The sequence below is a fragment of the Patiria miniata genome, unplaced genomic scaffold (genome assembly GCF_015706575.1).
Source record: "Patiria miniata isolate m_02_andy unplaced genomic scaffold, ASM1570657v1 HiC_scaffold_29, whole genome shotgun sequence".
Classification (NCBI taxonomy): domain Eukaryota; kingdom Metazoa; phylum Echinodermata; class Asteroidea; order Valvatida; family Asterinidae; genus Patiria; species Patiria miniata.
This window is the reverse complement of record NW_024037068.1, coordinates 24,249,577-24,268,088: the sequence shown is the minus strand read 5'-3', so window position 1 is coordinate 24,268,088 and position 18,512 is coordinate 24,249,577. Positions and strand designations below refer to the sequence as shown.

The 18,512-nt window shown below is 40.4% G+C and overlaps 1 protein-coding gene across 1 annotated transcript; it reads left to right on the top strand.

Moving 5' to 3' along the window:
• Positions 1-3,342: 3,342 nt before the first annotated feature.
• On the top strand, positions 3,343-4,047 carry LOC119735294. The gene has a single exon (XM_038208992.1). It carries the CDS (start codon positions 3,343-3,345, stop codon positions 4,045-4,047), a length of 705 nt encoding a protein of 234 aa, XP_038064920.1.
• Positions 4,048-18,512: the final 14,465 nt, after the last annotated feature.

Below are 18,512 nucleotides of genomic sequence, written 5' to 3'. Positions count from 1 at the left end.
TGTATACACCATCCCCCCTGCCCAAAAAGAGGGGGGGGGGATATATCCCCATCCCCCGGGATCTCCGCATATCCACATATTGACCCAGGCGGGATTTGAACACGGGTCACAGCGGTGGAAGGCGAGGAAGGTACGTACCACTATACGCCAACCTGATTCACCATTTCGCCAAGCTTTTGTCTTCAAAGCAGGTTGGGCTCTTTTATTTCAAATTTAAAGGATTACAAGGATTACAATGATTATATGGATGATCACAAGGATCATCATGAACCCTGAAAACCTCCCGCAAATCTCTTCACGAGAAGCAGTCAATAATGATCTTATGAACAACGAAAGCCCGTAAGAGCCACAGAAACTGCAAGTATTATGTTAGTAATTCTTCGTTATTACGGATTACTAATTCGTTATTATGCATTATTTATTCGTTATTACGGATTACATAATTCGTTATTACGGATTATTAATTCGTTATTACGAATTATTCGCTCGTTAATTACGAATTAAATCTGATATTCAAATGCGGAGAGCACGTGATCAGAATGCACTGAGAGTTGGATAGGGTTTTAATCACAATTTTGGGAACAAATCCCCTTATTGTCTTAAATCATAGTATCATCGACCCTGATCAAAGAATGGCAAGTCTTAAGTTTCGCTAGATCAGACCAAGGCTCATTTGCGCCATGCCAACTGGGTCAAATTTTACATTTTATCACATTTTGAGAACAAGATCAAAACCAGTATCATTTGAAAACTTGGAACTTGTAGATTATGGAAATAACTTAAGAGTGATTTTAGATCGGACTAGTTAGCTTAAGAGCGACGCGAAAAGCGCGGAGGGGCGTGGTCGACACCCCTCCTTTTCCTTTTCGCTCATACTGTACCGCTGCAACGCAACGGTAGAGGAGAAAATGAAACCAGTTTGTATTGATGCCTTGGCACTTGTGGTACATGAAAATATGACTTAAGAGTGATTTTAGGTAAGACTAATTGTTATCAATTCGACATTTATTTTCACATTGACATCCTCGGTAACAATTCAGACAGAAAACAGTATATATATGTATAAACAAAACATTCTTCACAGACAGTATGTAATTAAGTGTAAATATTAAATGATGTCAACATAAAGGAAAAAGGTGAAGCACTGTTGTTGTACCTTTCCCTGGGACAGGACAAAACTTAAACAACTAACCACACACGGACTAAGACAGGACAATAGGTTTAAGAGTGAGACCCGGTACAATATATAAAATAATGACTAAGCAAAGCAGAGAAGAAAATGTTTTTTAAGTAAAAGTATAAGTATTGATGATCGATTTTTTCAATTTTTTAGCAAATGAAACTACAGTAGTACACTCTTTTAAACCAATGTTGAGTTCGTTCCAGTATATGACACCACGTTGAAATGGACTGTTTCTAAAAAAGGAAGTTCTATTTTTTTCTCACAAACAGATCACCTTTCGATGAACTACGTGTTTCATATGAATGAAACACTTCAGAAGAAGTAAATGAGAATAGATGATTAAAAATTGGAGGGAGCATGTTGTGAGTATATTTAAACATAAGTATACCCAGTCGGTGGTGGTAGAGATCATTCAGTTTCAGAATATTAAGTTTGGCAAATAAAGGAGTGGTATGATCAAGGTAACCTGCATTATTTACCGTACGAACAGCTTTCTTCTGCAACTTAAAAAGTTTGTTGGAGCCATGTACAGTTGAAGATCCTCCAAAAGAAAGTAGGCCATAATTCAAGTATGAAAGAATAAAGGAATTATATAATGTTAAAAGAATATTTGTAGGTACAAAATTCTTCAGACGATTCATAACCCCAACATTTTTAGAAATTTTACTACATAAAACATCAATGTGGCGATTCCAAGTGAGATTTTCGTCTATACAAAGTCCAAGAAATTTAGTAGTCTTGACTTGATTGATTACAGTACCATCAAAACTAAGAGAAACTGTGGCGTGGTATTTATGTTGGCGTGGACAAAAAATAATGTAATTAGTCTTAAGCAAATTAATTGATAATTTGTTCGAAATGAGCCATCTACTTATTTTAACAAGTTCAACATTAACAGTTTGGATGGCTGTATCCACATTATGGTGATTGTAAATTAAATTAGTATCATCTGCAAATAAACAGAAAGACATGACATCAGAAGATCTACAAATATCATTGATATAAATAATAAATAGTAATGGACCTAACACACTTCCTTGAGGGACTCCACAAGTGATGGACTGTTCTAAAGAGTGATGTAAATTATAAGAAACAAACTGCCTTCTATTTGATACATAACTTCTGAACCAGTCCAAGGCCAACCCTCGGACACCAAAATGCTCCAATTTATTTAAAAGGATGTCATGGTTAACAGTGTCGAAGGCCTTGGACAGGTCCAGGAAAATACCGACAGAAAACTGCTTGTTCTCAAAGGCATCGATGATTTTACTTAACACATCAAGTTTAGCCAACTCTGTAGAGCGGTTTGCTCTAAAGCCGTATTGAGATTGAGACAAAAGGCCATACTTATTAATAAATGCAATCATGCGACTGAACACAAGTTTTTCAAATAATTTGGAAAAAACAGGTAAAATAGAAATAGGTCTATAATTAGTGAACTCGTGTCTACTACCGCCTTTGTGTATGGGAACCACTTTACCAATTTTCAATTCGTCAGGAAAGACTCCCTTAGAGATGGACTGATTAAAGAGCAGAGCAAGTGGTATAGCTAAAGCATTCCTGGCCTTTTTAACAACAAAGGAACTCAAACCATCCCAGCCTGGGGCTTTACCATTAGGAAATTTGTTAATCACATTCACAATTTCTGCTTGCGTAACAGGATTCAAAAATATAGAATGAGAACACCTGTCTTCAAGAAAGGAATGATAAGAACGATGGTTAGCAATACTATATGCATCGTTTCGGTTTTGCGGTAACACCATGTGGTAATAACTACTGCTTAGAAGATATTAGTTCTGAGAAGAACTTGTCCTGCTTATTATCAACTTGCTAAGTAGTTTTTGTTCTGTTTAAGCCTCAAATCTTATATCAGTATGCTCTACGGGGAGCGCACGAGAACCCTTTTCAAGTTATACCAACGCTCTTGTACAAGACGTTGCAAAATGATCAATAACCTGACATTTCTGAAGAGATGTAGAGATGCGAACGTAGTCCCAAAGAGTCTCCGCCTACGAGACCCTATCAAAGGAAACAATTCTGCTCGAATCATACATACTGCCAATAAAGCCCTACTTCGATCACAAATTGCCTCCACCCGATGCTGCCTATACCGAACCGATCAAGAAATAAAGAGTAGCAAGGATAGTCTCCGCACGACTATGCAGCCCCCAGATTATGACAAGATATCCGCTCTCACGGATAAATCTGTATCCCCCACTTTTCATGCCACCCAAAGAAAACAGATCCGAAAATTCCAACGCCTCATTTCTTTTGGCAAGAAGAGAATGGACAGAGCCTCACGTAACACGTCCACAAACAAAGGGAACAATGATGACATGAAAAAAGCGAACTCAGTCGTAAACCTCAGCCAACGCCAGCTATCTAAAACGGAATCGAATGTCCTAGCCTTGGGTATGAATTTTGCCACTACCCCTAGCAAGATCCCGGTGGAAGAGTTCATACAATCGATTGAACCTTCTATCCACAAGATGGATAAAGAAAAGGCAGACAACATCCGTATCCAAATACACCAAGTCTTGAAGCACTCAAAGCCACCCAAATCCAATATAACAAGACTTGAACACCAGGCTATCAACAGCCTCCGCAATGATTCTTCGATACACATCCTAAAGGCAGACAAGGGTAATGCAATTGTCATAATGGACCGCACGGAGTATGACCATAAGGTTCAGGATATCCTCAACACAGATACCTATACCTGCCTCAAGAAAAATCCCATTCCAGCAGTCGAAAGGAAAGTTGCTGCCAAACTACTCTCCTTAAATCGTAGCTCAGCCTTACCGACTCCATTATACAGGCATCTTCGTCCATCCAGCTCGAAATGCCCAAGATTCTTTGGCTAACCGAAGATTCACAAACCGGACAAACCGCTCCGACCTATTGTGTCGTCAAGAGGTTCCCCAACCTACAACCTCGCACAACACTTAACAAAGCTCCTACACCCACTCGTGGGAAAAACGCCTCACCATGTACCCAATTCAGCAGGGTTCATCAACACCATAAAGGGAATTAAATTACAATCCGCAGACATGCTAGTGAGTTTTGATGTCAAATCTGTATTCACTAATGTACCGACTGAAGAAGCATGCCTCGTAACCAAGTCGATACTCGAACAAGATGGCACACTCACGGAAAGAACCACCTTAACGCCAGATCAAATCTATGATCTTCTCCTGACTTGCGTAAAGTCTACGTACTTCCAATGGAGAGACAATTACTACCAACAGGCTTCAGGCACTCCTATGGGGTCTCCAATTTCCCCAGTCCTGGCTAACATCTTCATGGAAGATTTCGAGCAAAAAGCTTTGGCAACAGCTCAATTCCAACCTAAGTTATGGCTTCGATACGTAGATGATACATTCATCATATGGCCACATGGCCCGGACAAGCTTGATGGTTTCCTCCGCCATCTCAACCAACAACACCCGAGTATACAATTCACCATGGAAACTGAGACATCCGATTCATTGCCTTTCCTTGATGTACTCATTTCCAAACGGGTCGATGGTTCACTTGGACACTCTGTGTACAGGAAACCTACACATACAGACCGATACCTCAATGCTCGTTCATTCCACCCACCATCAGGGAAAACCTCGGTGAACCGCACCCTACTTCGAAGGGCACATATCATCAGTGATGATGAACACCTACAATCCGAACTGAAGCACCTCAATAAAGTGCTAAGAGACAATGGGTACAGACCTAAGAATCACAGCCTCGCACCGGATTCGAGCATGTCTCAGACCCTGAACACACCCGATATGCCGGTTGCAGTCCTTCCGTATATTGGCCATGCATCACACAAGATCCAGCGAATCCTCCGTGAAGCCAATATTAAGGTCTACTACCGAACTCGCAATAAACTCGAAACTAAATTGTACACCCACAAAGACAAGCACAACCCGAGAAGTCAAGCAGGAGTTTACCGAATTCCTTGCTCATGTGGCAAAGTGTACATTGGCGAGACTGGCAGAGACCTCACTACCAGGCTTAACGAACACATAGCTCACGGCCGCAGAGGGGAACTTGACAAATCGGCAATTGTCAAACACTCTGCTGATCTGGATCATGTTGTTGATTGGGAACAAGCGGAAATCATAGCCCCAGAGAAACACTGGTACACCCGTCGTATCAGAGAAGCTATTGAGATCCACAAACATGACACTGTCCCACAAGATATCGGCTACTTCATAAGCCACATATGGCATTCAGTTATTCCAAGTTGCAACACCCGTGGCTCACAGCCAACTGACACACCTGAGCGAGCAGGACGCTCAGCGGGCATCCCTCAACACAATGCCCAAGGCTCACAGCCAACTGACACAGTCGAGCGAGCAGGACGCTCAGCGGGCATCCCTCAACACAATGCCCAAGGCTCACAGCCAACCGACACAGTCGAGCGAGCAGGACGCTCAGCGGGCATCCCTCAACACAATGCCCATGGCTCACAACCAACTGACACACCCGAGCGAGCAGGGCATGCCCAGCAAGCACTCCTAATCCTAACAAATCCTACTTAAGGAGTAGCATCTCCAACTATCTTCAGTCTCCTGACGATGACTAGAGCAGGCTAGTCGAAACGTTGAGACCAAAGACAAGTTCTTTTAGAACTTACAGCAGGACTGTTCTAAACAGAACAAAAACTACTTAGCAAGTTGATAATAAGCAGGACAAGTTCTTCTCAGAACTAATATCTTCTAAGCAGTAGTTATTACCACATGGTGTTACCGCAAAACCGAAACGATACCGATACCCCACCATGCAAAGCCTCAAATCTTATAATACTATATGCATCATCAATATTTTCACCATTATGCACAAAATAAGATGGATTAGTGTTGGACTTAGATTTATTCAATAAAGAATTAATAAGTCTCCATGTGCCTTTGATATTATTCCTTTCACTATTAGATTTGTGGTGCAAATAATTCTTCTTAGCACGTTTTATCAAACCATACACTTAAGAGCGGCGCGAAGAGCACGGAGGCGCCGGGGCCGCAACCCCCTCCATGTACATTTTCCCCTATATCGTCGCAATGCACTTCTTAAACAGAAGCAACAGCTCGGGTATCTACATTGCAATGGACACAGACAAACTCAACACTGGTCACATTCACCAGTATATGACTGCACAGGTCAGTGTGTCTGCTGTGTGGCGCATGATCCCCTCGCTCCCCGTGGAATCGAATTCACGGCAAACGGGCAGCAGCTGACAGTGGCTGACCAATAGGCCTACTCAGTTAAGATATATCACAAGCTGTGATGTCATCCAGCATAACGCTGACTGGCATAACCCTTCCCAGCTCCAAGTATCATACCGTCGACGACTCCGTGTGCCAGTATTCGTTATGTTTGTTCTTCAATAATCACTTGCATATGCAGCAACAATTTTATACACAAACTACACTGATTATGGTGCGCTGCATAATAGGCTATAGCGCGGTAATCTGAAACACACGAGTGTGAACAAACAAGACAAAACGAAACAAACATTCAAACACCCCAACATCAAAAATCACGCATTGTCGTCAACGGTTACTGGCAGACGACCCTAACTATAGTTGGGACGATCCCAACTACGGTTGGGACGATCCCAACTTTATAATCGGGACGATCCCAACTATATCTGGGACGATGTTACTGTGTGGGCGTGACGTACTCACTTCAATCAGTACTGTGAAATGCTGAAGTTGTCAAGCGGTATTCGCTAAAACATGAATTCATGTTAATGGGCAATTACATAATGTTGCCAGTTAAAAAATCAGTGTATCGAAAGAATGCAGTAATTGTTTATCTCACATTGTTGCTGATGTTTAAACTGCTGTACAAATTCCAATTATTTTATGGTTAAGTTTCACTTTGCATTTGAAAACAAGGAACATGAGCTTATTTGATGAATTGAATTAAATGTATTTTTTCTATTTCTGTCATCAATTTTCAAGAAAGAAACGGCTTGCGATAAACATTGCCGCAAAATTTTATGCTTAAATATCTTTCGAACTTCATTCACTGTAGAAAGCGATGTTTAATTTAACACCAGCGTTTTCTATATAGAACCACTACTGCGAAAGTGTTACACTAAGGCCTAAGATACAACATTTGTTAAAAAATTAATGTACACAGCAGTGTTGTATAAAGAAAATTATAAGTACAAACTTCAGATATCGAACAACCCAAAAACGTAACTGCACAAAGCGGCGTATGTGTGGTTGCCTTAAGACATTTCAATTTTATAATATTGTTCGAGTTTTAGGACGATCCATACTGTAGTTTTGGAGGCAGTTATGAAGAAAAACGAAACTACTGGTGTCCATATAACGTATGTTTAAATTTTGTTTTAATGTACAGCACACTGTCTTTAAAACGCACTGGGTTCATTAACTTTTAAAGCAGCAATTTGCTTGTATAAAGCATGTTTATTTTAAGAATTTCTTAATTATTGTTTCTGTATCCTTTTGTTTGCTACGCGGTTGTACGGACATGTACACACATCCTACTACTTCATGCACACTTTGCTAGCCTACCTGAGCCCAATTTCAAGATGCTGCTTAACAGTAAGCAGAAAAGTTTTGCTTACTTTATCAGAAAATTGTGCTAACCTTTTTCATGGCGTGCTAACAGTTGCGCGCGTATGGAGATTTTGTTATCGTTACGTCACTGATTTAAGCAAAGTTTCCTCAGGGGTTAGCGTGCCTTTTGCTGTGCTTTCTGCTTACAGTTTCCATGAAATAGGCAGAGTCTCTGTTCACAGAAACTCGTGTGCCTAGCAGTGCTATGAAATTGGGCCCTATGGCTCAAGACATCTTAATACTAAGAAATGGTTTAATTCACTACGCTGAATGAAGGTGTCGCGATGACATCGAAAGCGTCGCTTCAATCTTTCTTATCAACTTGGTGTAATCCAACATGCTGCTAACTTAACACTAGTTATAAACGGCTTGTGTCAGCGGTTAAGTAAGTGATTATGATTCATTAAAGTTAAAAGGCAGTCCATAATTATACAAATATTGACTGCTTCAAAAAGGGTAGTCTTTTATAGCCTCTCGAGGTAAATGAAACCCTCCAAAGATCACCGATTTAAAGCAGTCAATATTTGTGACCTGCTATGTCAAAATGAGGAATAACCGCCATCCTTGACTTTTTGAGTTTTATTTACCATGTAAAGGGACAACTCTTTAGCTTCGTAATGATACCAGTGATATGATACGGGAAGTCGGTAGTGCGTTGCCAAACTCCTGCGACCTCACTTCGAGAAAAACACTTATGAAATAAAGTTGATTGTTGCACAATGTGAATCTTAGATACCCTGGGTACTCAAAAATTTGGAAAATTCCAAAATCGATTTTGACATGATTTTCCACAAATAGGCAAATTCAGACGCCGATAACTCAAAACAAAGTTTTTGGGGACATTCCTCATTTAGCCTTAGCAGGTCACATTTGTTTTATAACGTCTCACTCACAGAAACAACATAATTCTGTCGAGTATATTACATGTAGCCCACTAAACTAATACATGAGTACATGTATACATTTGTTTGTATCTAGCTGGCTAAAAATCAGAGAGAATGTTCATAAATGGCGTACGATTAAATGTCTTAATTTAAGCATAAAGATAACAATCTCTCTTTCTTAATTAAAATCTTAACAACAGATTAATCGGTACCTTGTTAAACTTGTCCATTACTGACCACAAAATAATTGCTGGAATAAAGCAACAATTTCAGTGTGGATTGCTGTGTAATTCGTTGACAATCTCTTGTGTTTTTTTGCTTCCATTTTGCAGATATATATGGATATATGGAAACACTAGACTTGATTTCAAGTCGTATAATTTTGTTTGGGTTCTGTTTGTTTGTCACGGACTACCATTATATACTCCATATACGGCATTACACACTTAAGTTATGCGGGAACGCTCTGTGCGCATCCTTAAAATGAAGATACAACATTTGCAAACATCAAAAAACGAAATGATCAAATTATCACGAAATATCTTACGGGATTGTTAGGGAATGACAATTTAAAGCATTCATAAAGTTGTGGCTCCTGGTGCCCTGACATTTTCAAGAAAAACTGTATTTTTCCAACTCTGGTTTGCCGACCAGCGTTGGAGAAAGCTGGATTTTTTTCTTCCAAAAGTGCTCCTAATTTTTCATATTTAGTTCGTCTGCATTTTCTTTGCAATGGATTACACACCTGTGAAGACTACAAGCCTGCTAGACTGATTCTCTGATCTTATAATTCCCCCAAAATCTGTAAATTGCACCGTTTTATCTTAAGTGGGGTCAGGGAACCAGACTATAAGCATATGATTGGTTTTGTTTGTTTTTCCAGCATCTACGAGCCCAAAACGTGAAACAAGTCCGTGTAACAATATTTGCTATAACATACTTATCCTCCAAATTCATTTATTTCTGAAAATTGCAGCAAAAGCAAATGTTGTACATTCCCTTTAGGGCCCTGTCACACTTCTGCGTATCCTACTTCCTTATGAGTTGCGCATTGAAATTTTTTTCATACGCAGTCGTACGCACAATACGCACCTCATAAGCATCTCTATCGTTTTGTGTAGGTTTTATGTACGCAGATATACGCATGGTACGGCCCAGTTCGCAGGATAGTTTTGGGCATGCACAAAACTACGCTGCGTACGCTGTTACGCAGGTCATAAGTTATAAATACGCAGCACATCGGTCCCGCATCGGTCGAGTGCGTTACGAGTACGCTATGTGTTCGTAACGCACCCCGTGACGCACCCACATCTAGCGTACAAGTAACGAATTCAGCGCATCCATTGCGAATGAGATGCGTATGAGTTGCGTATGCAGTGTATAACATTATTTTTCGGGCTGCGAATAGGTCAGTATGCAGTGCGCATGCCGAGCGTATTCCGGATGCACCCGACTTATGCCGACCGCAGGCTTGACGCACTTCTGGGCGTATTCCCGCCGCATTCCCGCCGCTCGCCGTTCAGCGTGCGTTGCATCTGCGCTGCAAGTACGCTATGTATACGTCCAATACAGGCGGCTCACATGCTGACGGGGTGCATCACGAACACATAGCGTACTCGTAACGCACTCGACCGATGCGGGACCGATGCGCTGCGTATTTATAACTTATGACCTGCGTAACAGCGTACGCAGCGTAGTTTTGTGCATGCCCAAAACTATCCTGCGTACTGGGCCGTACCATGCGTATATCTGCGTACATAAAACCCACACAAAACGATCGAGATACATATGAGGTGCGTATTGTGCGTACGACTGCGTATGAAAAAAATGTCAATGCGCAACTCATAAGGAATTAGGATACGCAGAAGTGTGACAGGGCCCTTACTTGGAAATTAATGATGTTTTGCTTACAAAAACATGTCAAAATGGTTAAGTACATTGTTTTAAAGCAAAATATTGCAAAAAATCAAAATCGAAAAAAATTGTGATTTTTGACATATGTGGCGCTTCGTGAAAACGGGAATTTATCAGAGTAACCAAACTTTGTCTGCAGTATAGGCTCAAATACTGCTTTGCTTGTATTTCACAACTCGAACACAAACACACGCATTAGCTCCATGGATACGTGCCAGTACAATAGATATGATGACCTTTTCGTGATCTCTGCGTTCTAAAATCGGCATCAATCTTTTGTTGAGCATCGCCATGTAATCGGTAGCCCGTGACCAAAGAGTTGGATTCCAGAAGGAAGTATTAATACACTATTGCAGCAAAGGTAGCTTATATCTGAACATCTGAGTACCATTTAGAATTTTGTTTACGATTTCAGTCGAGCCATTGTTGTTCTTAATAGTTTTGCATCGGTGGTGGATCTGTACGGGGAGCCCCCCCCCCCTTGTAAGGTTAACCCTCTATCTCAGGCCTTAAAAAATAGATTCAGGAATAAAAAGTAGGAGATGCCTTATAACCATCCCCTTGAGAGCTACCCCCCCCCCAAACCTGAGTCCCCCTCCTCCTCCCTCCTTGAGCCACATCTGGATTTTGCATTAAGCATTCATAAGTCCGGCATAGAGAAAATAATGAAAACAAAATGTGTGTTAATCTTACATTTTTGGCTCATTTTCATGACCTTTGGATTAAATTTGAAACAAGCCTTTCATCTCCTCAGGTAAGTCTTGTGTAAATTTGTAAGATTTCAATTTTACTGGCGTCACAATTAGTTTGATAGGCCTACTGAATTATGCGCACCACGCAGGAACTCACGAGTTTAAGGTTTTCAATTAGTGAATTTCTGGATAGGCAGAGCTAATTCTCATTTTTTTTAAACTTATGATCACTTGGGTTTAACGAAATATAGAAAGGCAAATTACACAGTTATATAAAGTCCAATCATATTAGAATAGAAAACAACAGCCAAACATGACTAGCATTAAGTGCTAGATCAGTGCTTCGGGAATGAAAGTCCAAGTCAACCATTTATTTCCCTGTCACAATTATTATGTGCACTGACTGCAAAAATGTCTACCACGAAAAGGGTATATTTTAGGCAGCGACTCTGTTTTTCAGTTATACCCAAGGGAGAGAGAAATCGGTGTTATATTTGAGCATTCAGTTAGGTTTTTGTTGTTGCTTTGTCTAACAAGTAAGATTTAACAAACGTTGTTGGTCACACACACCCACTATGATGCATGTGTGTCCCCACCAAAAAAAAGTGTTTTTTTAGCCCTCAGCCCCTTTTGGACTAGTATAGGCTTTTGTTAAACGTTGTGCTGTGCGTAATGAGTCGTGACCGAAGTCTCTTTTCGAGACGTTTTTGCTGCACTTTCGAAATTTTGAACCAAGACTATCGTGACCGTTGAACTTGGCTTTTTTTATGATTGAAGGAAGTACTTAGTTACAGCGTCCTAGCTACATGTACGTCATATAGGGTGCGGTTGGTACAATAGTCAGTAGTTCGCGTATCAGACGATTGAATTTCTGTTCGAGCTCTTGCGTAGCTTTGAGATCCCCGTGTATTTTCGCCCTTCATTTCTTGGAGGGAAAGTTTGTGTTCTTGGGAACTTAGGCCACTGCACATTTACGGTCTGTACGTCAGGAATTGCGGTAATTTGTCTGAATGTAAAATGATTATCCAATTTATCGGCAAGAGAACATTCAACTGAGCAACCTTGCGACTTGCAGTTCCAGCACTCCAAAGGTGAGCTTAATCTAATGTGTGTAACAATTTTTACTTGTACTTTATTGAATATTTAAGGGTAATTTCGTGTAAATACTTCCTATAAGTGTCCATGCTCAAAAATCGATTTTTTTTTAAACTTTGTGGGATGAAAGGACTTAGGGAGCAAGTTACCAAACTAGACTTTTTAAACTTTTATTTTGCCCGTTGCCATGGTTACGGGCCATTATGTGTTTTGGCAATTTTTGGGCAATTTTGAGGCTGCACAAATTCATTTTTTGCGTTATTTTCAAAGATCATCAAGCCAAACTGCAAAGTAATGTCACAAAAGTAACTATATCACGACAAAGTATCATCCTAAGCCTAACAAAAAAAAATAGAAACGCTTCTGAAAAATCTCCTTTATATAATTTTTAGACCCTATAATACAGCATGTTTTTACAAATAGCAAAATTGCATTTCCCCCCCATTTTTATCCCTCCAAAATGGCACTTGCCAGGGCACTCAGAATAATTTCCCTTCGGCTATGGTTAGTTCGGACATTGGTCTTTTCATATCTGGTAAGAACACTTTGGGTTATTGTATAGCCTTTGTGCAGTAGCGCTCCAAAAATGGTAAATTTCACAAAAACCTTAAAAAGTGTATTTTCAGTGTTTTCCCTTGTTTTGAGTAATAACTTGTATAATTGGCATTGTTCATGAATCTAGCACATTTTCACAAACAGAATCAGACTGTGTATCAATTTTAGACCATTGGATGAATAGTTGGTCGTGTACTCCCCCCCCCCCCCTCCACACACCTGGCTAGGCTCCGCCCGCTCCCCCTGTGCCACCGAATTTTGAACTTGTACGTTGCATAACGAAACAAATGTCAATAAATAATATGCAAGTGAACACTTTAGAAATAACATAGAGTTCCTTTTCACAGCCTCCCCTTCCCCCACCCGGGGGAATTGCTTGGGGTTGAGGGTGGGGTGTAACCACCCACCAATAACTTGGCATTGTCGGTAAAATCATTGTCACATGGGCAAAGCTCATGTGTTTGCAAGCCGCAACGAATAATAATGGCCATATCCATTGTCCTCTGATTGAAGTGCACCATTATTCAAATGATGTCCAGTCCTCCTCTTCCAGCTAGGACCCGCCCCTTCCCATACCACCAAATTCAGATTTTGATTTCTGCATGTATTTGCCTAAATTAATATTGTAAATAGATATCAATTTGCAAGTGAAGCTTTTATAATCTACACTAACAGGCGTACCCGTCTCACAGCCAACCCCCTGCCATCCTTCTTCCTACTCCAGTGCTCATTATGAGCAACTACCCCTCCCCCTCCCAAAGAATTGTACAGAACATGTATTATTGTTAAGGTTATGCGAAAGTCCACATATTTATATGCACTATGTAGGTTTGCCTATTTTTTTGTCAACTTGGGAGTGGTTAGGAATATCTGAAAAGCGCGCGGGGGGGGGGGAGGGTTGGTTGTAATATCGATACATGTACTTGGTACATGTACATAATGCTGTAATGTTTGAAACAAAATTGCATTTATTTTTTTTATTTTCAATACAGAGAAGTGATATGGCTATTACAAGAGCAAATAACTCATATTTTTATATTACAATACATGTACTCTAAATTAAAACAACTATCACTCTAGTGAAAACTCAAAATGGCCTCTATTTTGATTGATTGAATTGTCTTGGCCCTACGTGTCTGATCAAGCACATATGAAGTCGAATAAAGTAAAATTGTGGGTGCTGCTATGCTAAATCGTAATTTCGTAATCAGCATGACATTTTGAGTCTCTTCCAAACTGTCATCAGTAGTCAACATAGCCACACTTCTGTGGTGCATCCATTGTTGCATGGCAAGCAATTTAAATGTATTGATGCTTATAAATCCGTATAGGGAATGTTTTGTTAATGTGTCAATTAAAAAAATAGCAACTTCCCCATCGAACCACAAGTGCTTACAGATTTTAACCCTTTCTGGCGGGTATTTGGGGGTATTTTCTGGAAGGGAGGGGTACAGCACACTGTGATCCAATGTTGATTTTCATTTTTGACCGATTTTCCTACAACCGATTTGGCAGGGAAATATTTGTTGTCCATTACTCTATAATATGACATTCTTGGTTCTATTGCTGTTACCTCTAGAAGTGTTTTTTATATATTTTTCCAAACTCTTGTCTAGATAACATTTTGGGCATAATTTCTGTATTTTTGTGCAAACATTCATCCCAGTCAAGCAATTGTATGCATCCATTGTCACTGCCATAGGGACTTATACTTACTGATTTTATTCCAAAAATGTGTGGGTTTTCCACCCGAATGGGCAAAACTCAAGGGCGGATCCGGGGGGGGGGGGCCAAAGGGGGCCATGCCCCCCCCCCCAAGAAAAAAAAACGAAACCAATTTTTTATTATTTTTTTTCATGAGACATCGCATTAAAGGCAGGCAATGAGTACACCACCATCTTTTCCTCAAAAAAACATTGGTTAAAGTGGTAAGAAATTGCCTCAGATCGCACAACAGAGCATCTAGAATCCAAAAAATTGTCGGGACCCTTAAGCGGGCCCCGAACCCCACGCCGTAATTTTTTTTACCCACTTTTTGGGGGGACCAAATTTTTTTTGGGCCCCCCAAAAAATTGTGTTCTGGATCCGCCCTTGGCAAAACTAAAGTAAATTTACACAATTGTGGTGATGTTATTTAATGTTCTGCAATTGATTCATGAAATAACTATCAGAAACGTACATCAAAACAAAAGATATGTTACAGATTGAAAGGTGAAAATTACATGCGCTTCTTGCACCAATAGCGGCCACGTTACAAACTGAGCATGTATTGTTGTTAATTATATAGCCATGAATTTCAGTCTTAAGATAATACACTTCCGTGATAGGTTTTGAAAATGGAAGTATTTTTGACTTTAGTTTATGAGCACCGATGTCTTTACAATGGTTGTCATGGTAATAATGAACACATTACAGAAGTGTATTTGGTGCCACGGTGACTACTGCTAAGTCACAAAATTTCATGATGATTAGGCAAATACAAATGTGGAGGACACTTCCACTAAAAAAATACTTTCGACCCTAAGTACATGTATATAGCCAAGTCAAGTCAGAGTGAAATTCATGCAATCAAATTGATGTTGTGTTCTCTCGGAGCTTTCACTGGAGTGATCGTTGTTTTAAAGTACATGTATTTCAATATAAACAAATAAAAGTTAGTTGCTCTCTAAATGGCCAGATCTTTTCCGTTTTGAAAATAATAAAACAAACGTCATTTTGTTAACCACACCTTTTAACAGTAATTCTAAAGTAACTTGCAATATAGCCTTGGTCAATGCACTCGTCGTTATTCGTCCCGTACGCGGTCAATCGTCGGCAATTATATCCTCACGAGCTAGCGCTATGCACATGCATGTAAAAATACAGCGCGAACAGCGACCTCATGCGGCCACTATTTTTTTATTCAAATCAGTTGGGGACGACGATGTCCCCAACTGATTTGCATATAAAAATAGTGGCCGCGTGAGGTCGCTGTTCGCGCTGTATTTTTACATGCATGTACATAGCGCGTGAGGATATACTGTACATTACGATTGACCGCGTACGGGACGAATAACGACGAGAGCTTTGACCAAGGCTACTTGCAATATAAACAAATGTGTACAACGTACATGCGTGTGTCCAGATCACCCTTCCCACCCCCCACCCACCCCCGCGACATACACACCCCTTCTTCTCCTCGCTTTTCGGATATTTCAAGCTGCCCAGTTTGGTAAGAATGCCACCTTACATAATTCAGACTTTCCCCAAGGCCATATGCATGTATGTAATCTGAACAAAATTGTACTTGTTGACTTGTTGGGGAGGGCGTGGTTCTCTTTGAGCTTTGGGAGTGGGGGGTAGCAGGGGAAGGGGCTAGCCGTGAGACGGCTGTTGGTGTAGATCGTAAAAGGTTCACTTGCAAATTGATATCTAGTATTTACAATTTAATTTAGGCAAATACATGCAGAAATCAAAATTTGAATTTGGTGGCAAGGGAAGGGGCGGGACCTAGCTGGGAGGGGAGGTTTGGACATCATTTGAATAATGGTGCACTTCAATCAGAGGACAATAAATATGGCCATTATTATTCATTGCGCGCGGCTTGCAATCACATGAGTTTTACACATGTGACAATTATTGTACCGACAATGCCAAGTTATTGGTGGGTGGTCACACCCCACCCTCAACCCCAAGCAATGCCCCTGGGGTGGGGGAAGGGGAGGCTGTGAAAAGGAACTCTATGTTATTTCTAAGGTGTTCACTTGTATATTATTTATTTACATTTGTTTCGTTATCAAATTAGGTTTTGCCCTTCAACGGCGTTTAAACACTGTATACTCAGTTTGTTACCTCCCCAGTGAAAGTTGGAAAAAAATCACTCGGGTGGGACTCGAACCCACTACCTCCTGCTTTCTAGTGCAGACGTCTTACCACTCTACCACCGAGCTAACGGGATCGGTTGGCTGGTTCGAATCTGATGTACATAGCAGCGGGTACCGCATAAACTATTATAAGATGGAATTTTGCGTCGGGGTGATTTAAATCAAATTAGGTTTTGCCCTTCAACGACGTTTAAACACTGTATACTCAGTTTGTTACCTCCCCAGTGAAAGTTGGAAAAAATCACTCGGGTGGGAGTCGAACCCACGACCTCCTGCTTTCTAGTGCAGACGTCTAGTGCAGAAAGCTTTCTAGTGCAGAAAGCAGGAGGTCGTGGGTTCGAGTCCCACCCGAGTGATTTTTTTCCAACTTTCACTGGGGAGGTAACAAACTGAGTATACAGTGTTTAAACGTCGTTGAAGGGCAAAACCTAATTTGATTTAAATCACCCCGACGCAAAATTCCATCTTATAATTGTTTCGTTATGCAACATACAAGTTCAAAATTCAGTGCCACAGGGGGAGTGGGCGGGGCCTAACTAGGTGTGTGTGTGTGGGGGGGGGGGGGGAGTACACGACCTACTGTTCATCCAATGGTCTAAAAATGATAAACAGTCTGATTCTGTTTGTGAAAATTTGCTAGATTCATGAACAATACCGATTATACAAGTTATTACTCAAAACAAAGGAAAACACTGAAAATACACTTTTTAAGGTTTTTGTGAAATTTACCATTTTTGGAGTGCTTCTGCACAAAGTCAATACAATAACCGACAATTTTCTTACCAGATATGAAAAGACCAATGTCTTAACTAACCATATCCGAAGGAAAATTATTCTGAGTGCCTTGGCAAGTTCCATTTTGGAGGGATAAAAATGGGGTAAAACATGCAATTTTGCTAGTTGTAAAAACATACTGTATTATAGGGCCTAAAAAAATATAAAGGAGATTTTTCAGAAGTGTTTCTATTTTTTTCTTGTTAGGGTAAGGATGATACTTTGTCGTGATATAGTTACTTCTGTGACATTACTTTGCAGTTTGGCTTGATGACCTTTGAAAATAACGCAAAAAATGACTTTGTGCAGCCTCAAAATTGCCCCAAAATGGCCAAAACACATAATGGCCCGTAACCATGGCAACGGGCAAAATATCGATTTTTTGAGCATGGACACTTATATGAATTGAATATTTAGGTGGCTGTGGCATATTTACGGGGGCCACGAGGGGTGGGGGGGGAGGGGCAACGGATGTCCATGGGCCTCGCGTGTGACCCTCATTTGAAATCTTGGATCGAAAAGGTGCCCCTTGAAAAATGTGTGATCGCCAGGTGCATCGGAACAAACACGTTTGCTCTTTGCTTGAATTTGCTTGAACTGAATTTAAAATTGTCGGACAAATGACATAATTAAACATTGGAAGTGCACTAAATCGATGTTGATGGACGGATTTAAGTACTAGAGACGATGAATTCGTTGATAAACGTTTTAAAGTAGCCGGGAAAACCTAATATATGATCTAATATATCAAAAGTGATTTAAAAATATGCCCGATCGTCTGCCATATCAAACCTAAAGAAATCCCACAAAGAAATATCTCAGACAGTTGCGAAAAAGCTCAATTAATTTCTACCAGAAAACAGGAACGTGACATATTGTGGCGGAATTCTCCTGAACCCAGTTACTTCCTCGGACCGGATACTTAAAGTTATAGTCCATCAGTTGCAGCCATCCGAGAA

Bases quoted from the DNA above. Each gene is read 5' to 3' on its own strand.
- LOC119735294 (XM_038208992.1), top strand. From the start codon at position 3,343: ATGCAGCCCCCAGATTATGACAAGATATCCGCTCTCACGGATAAATCT.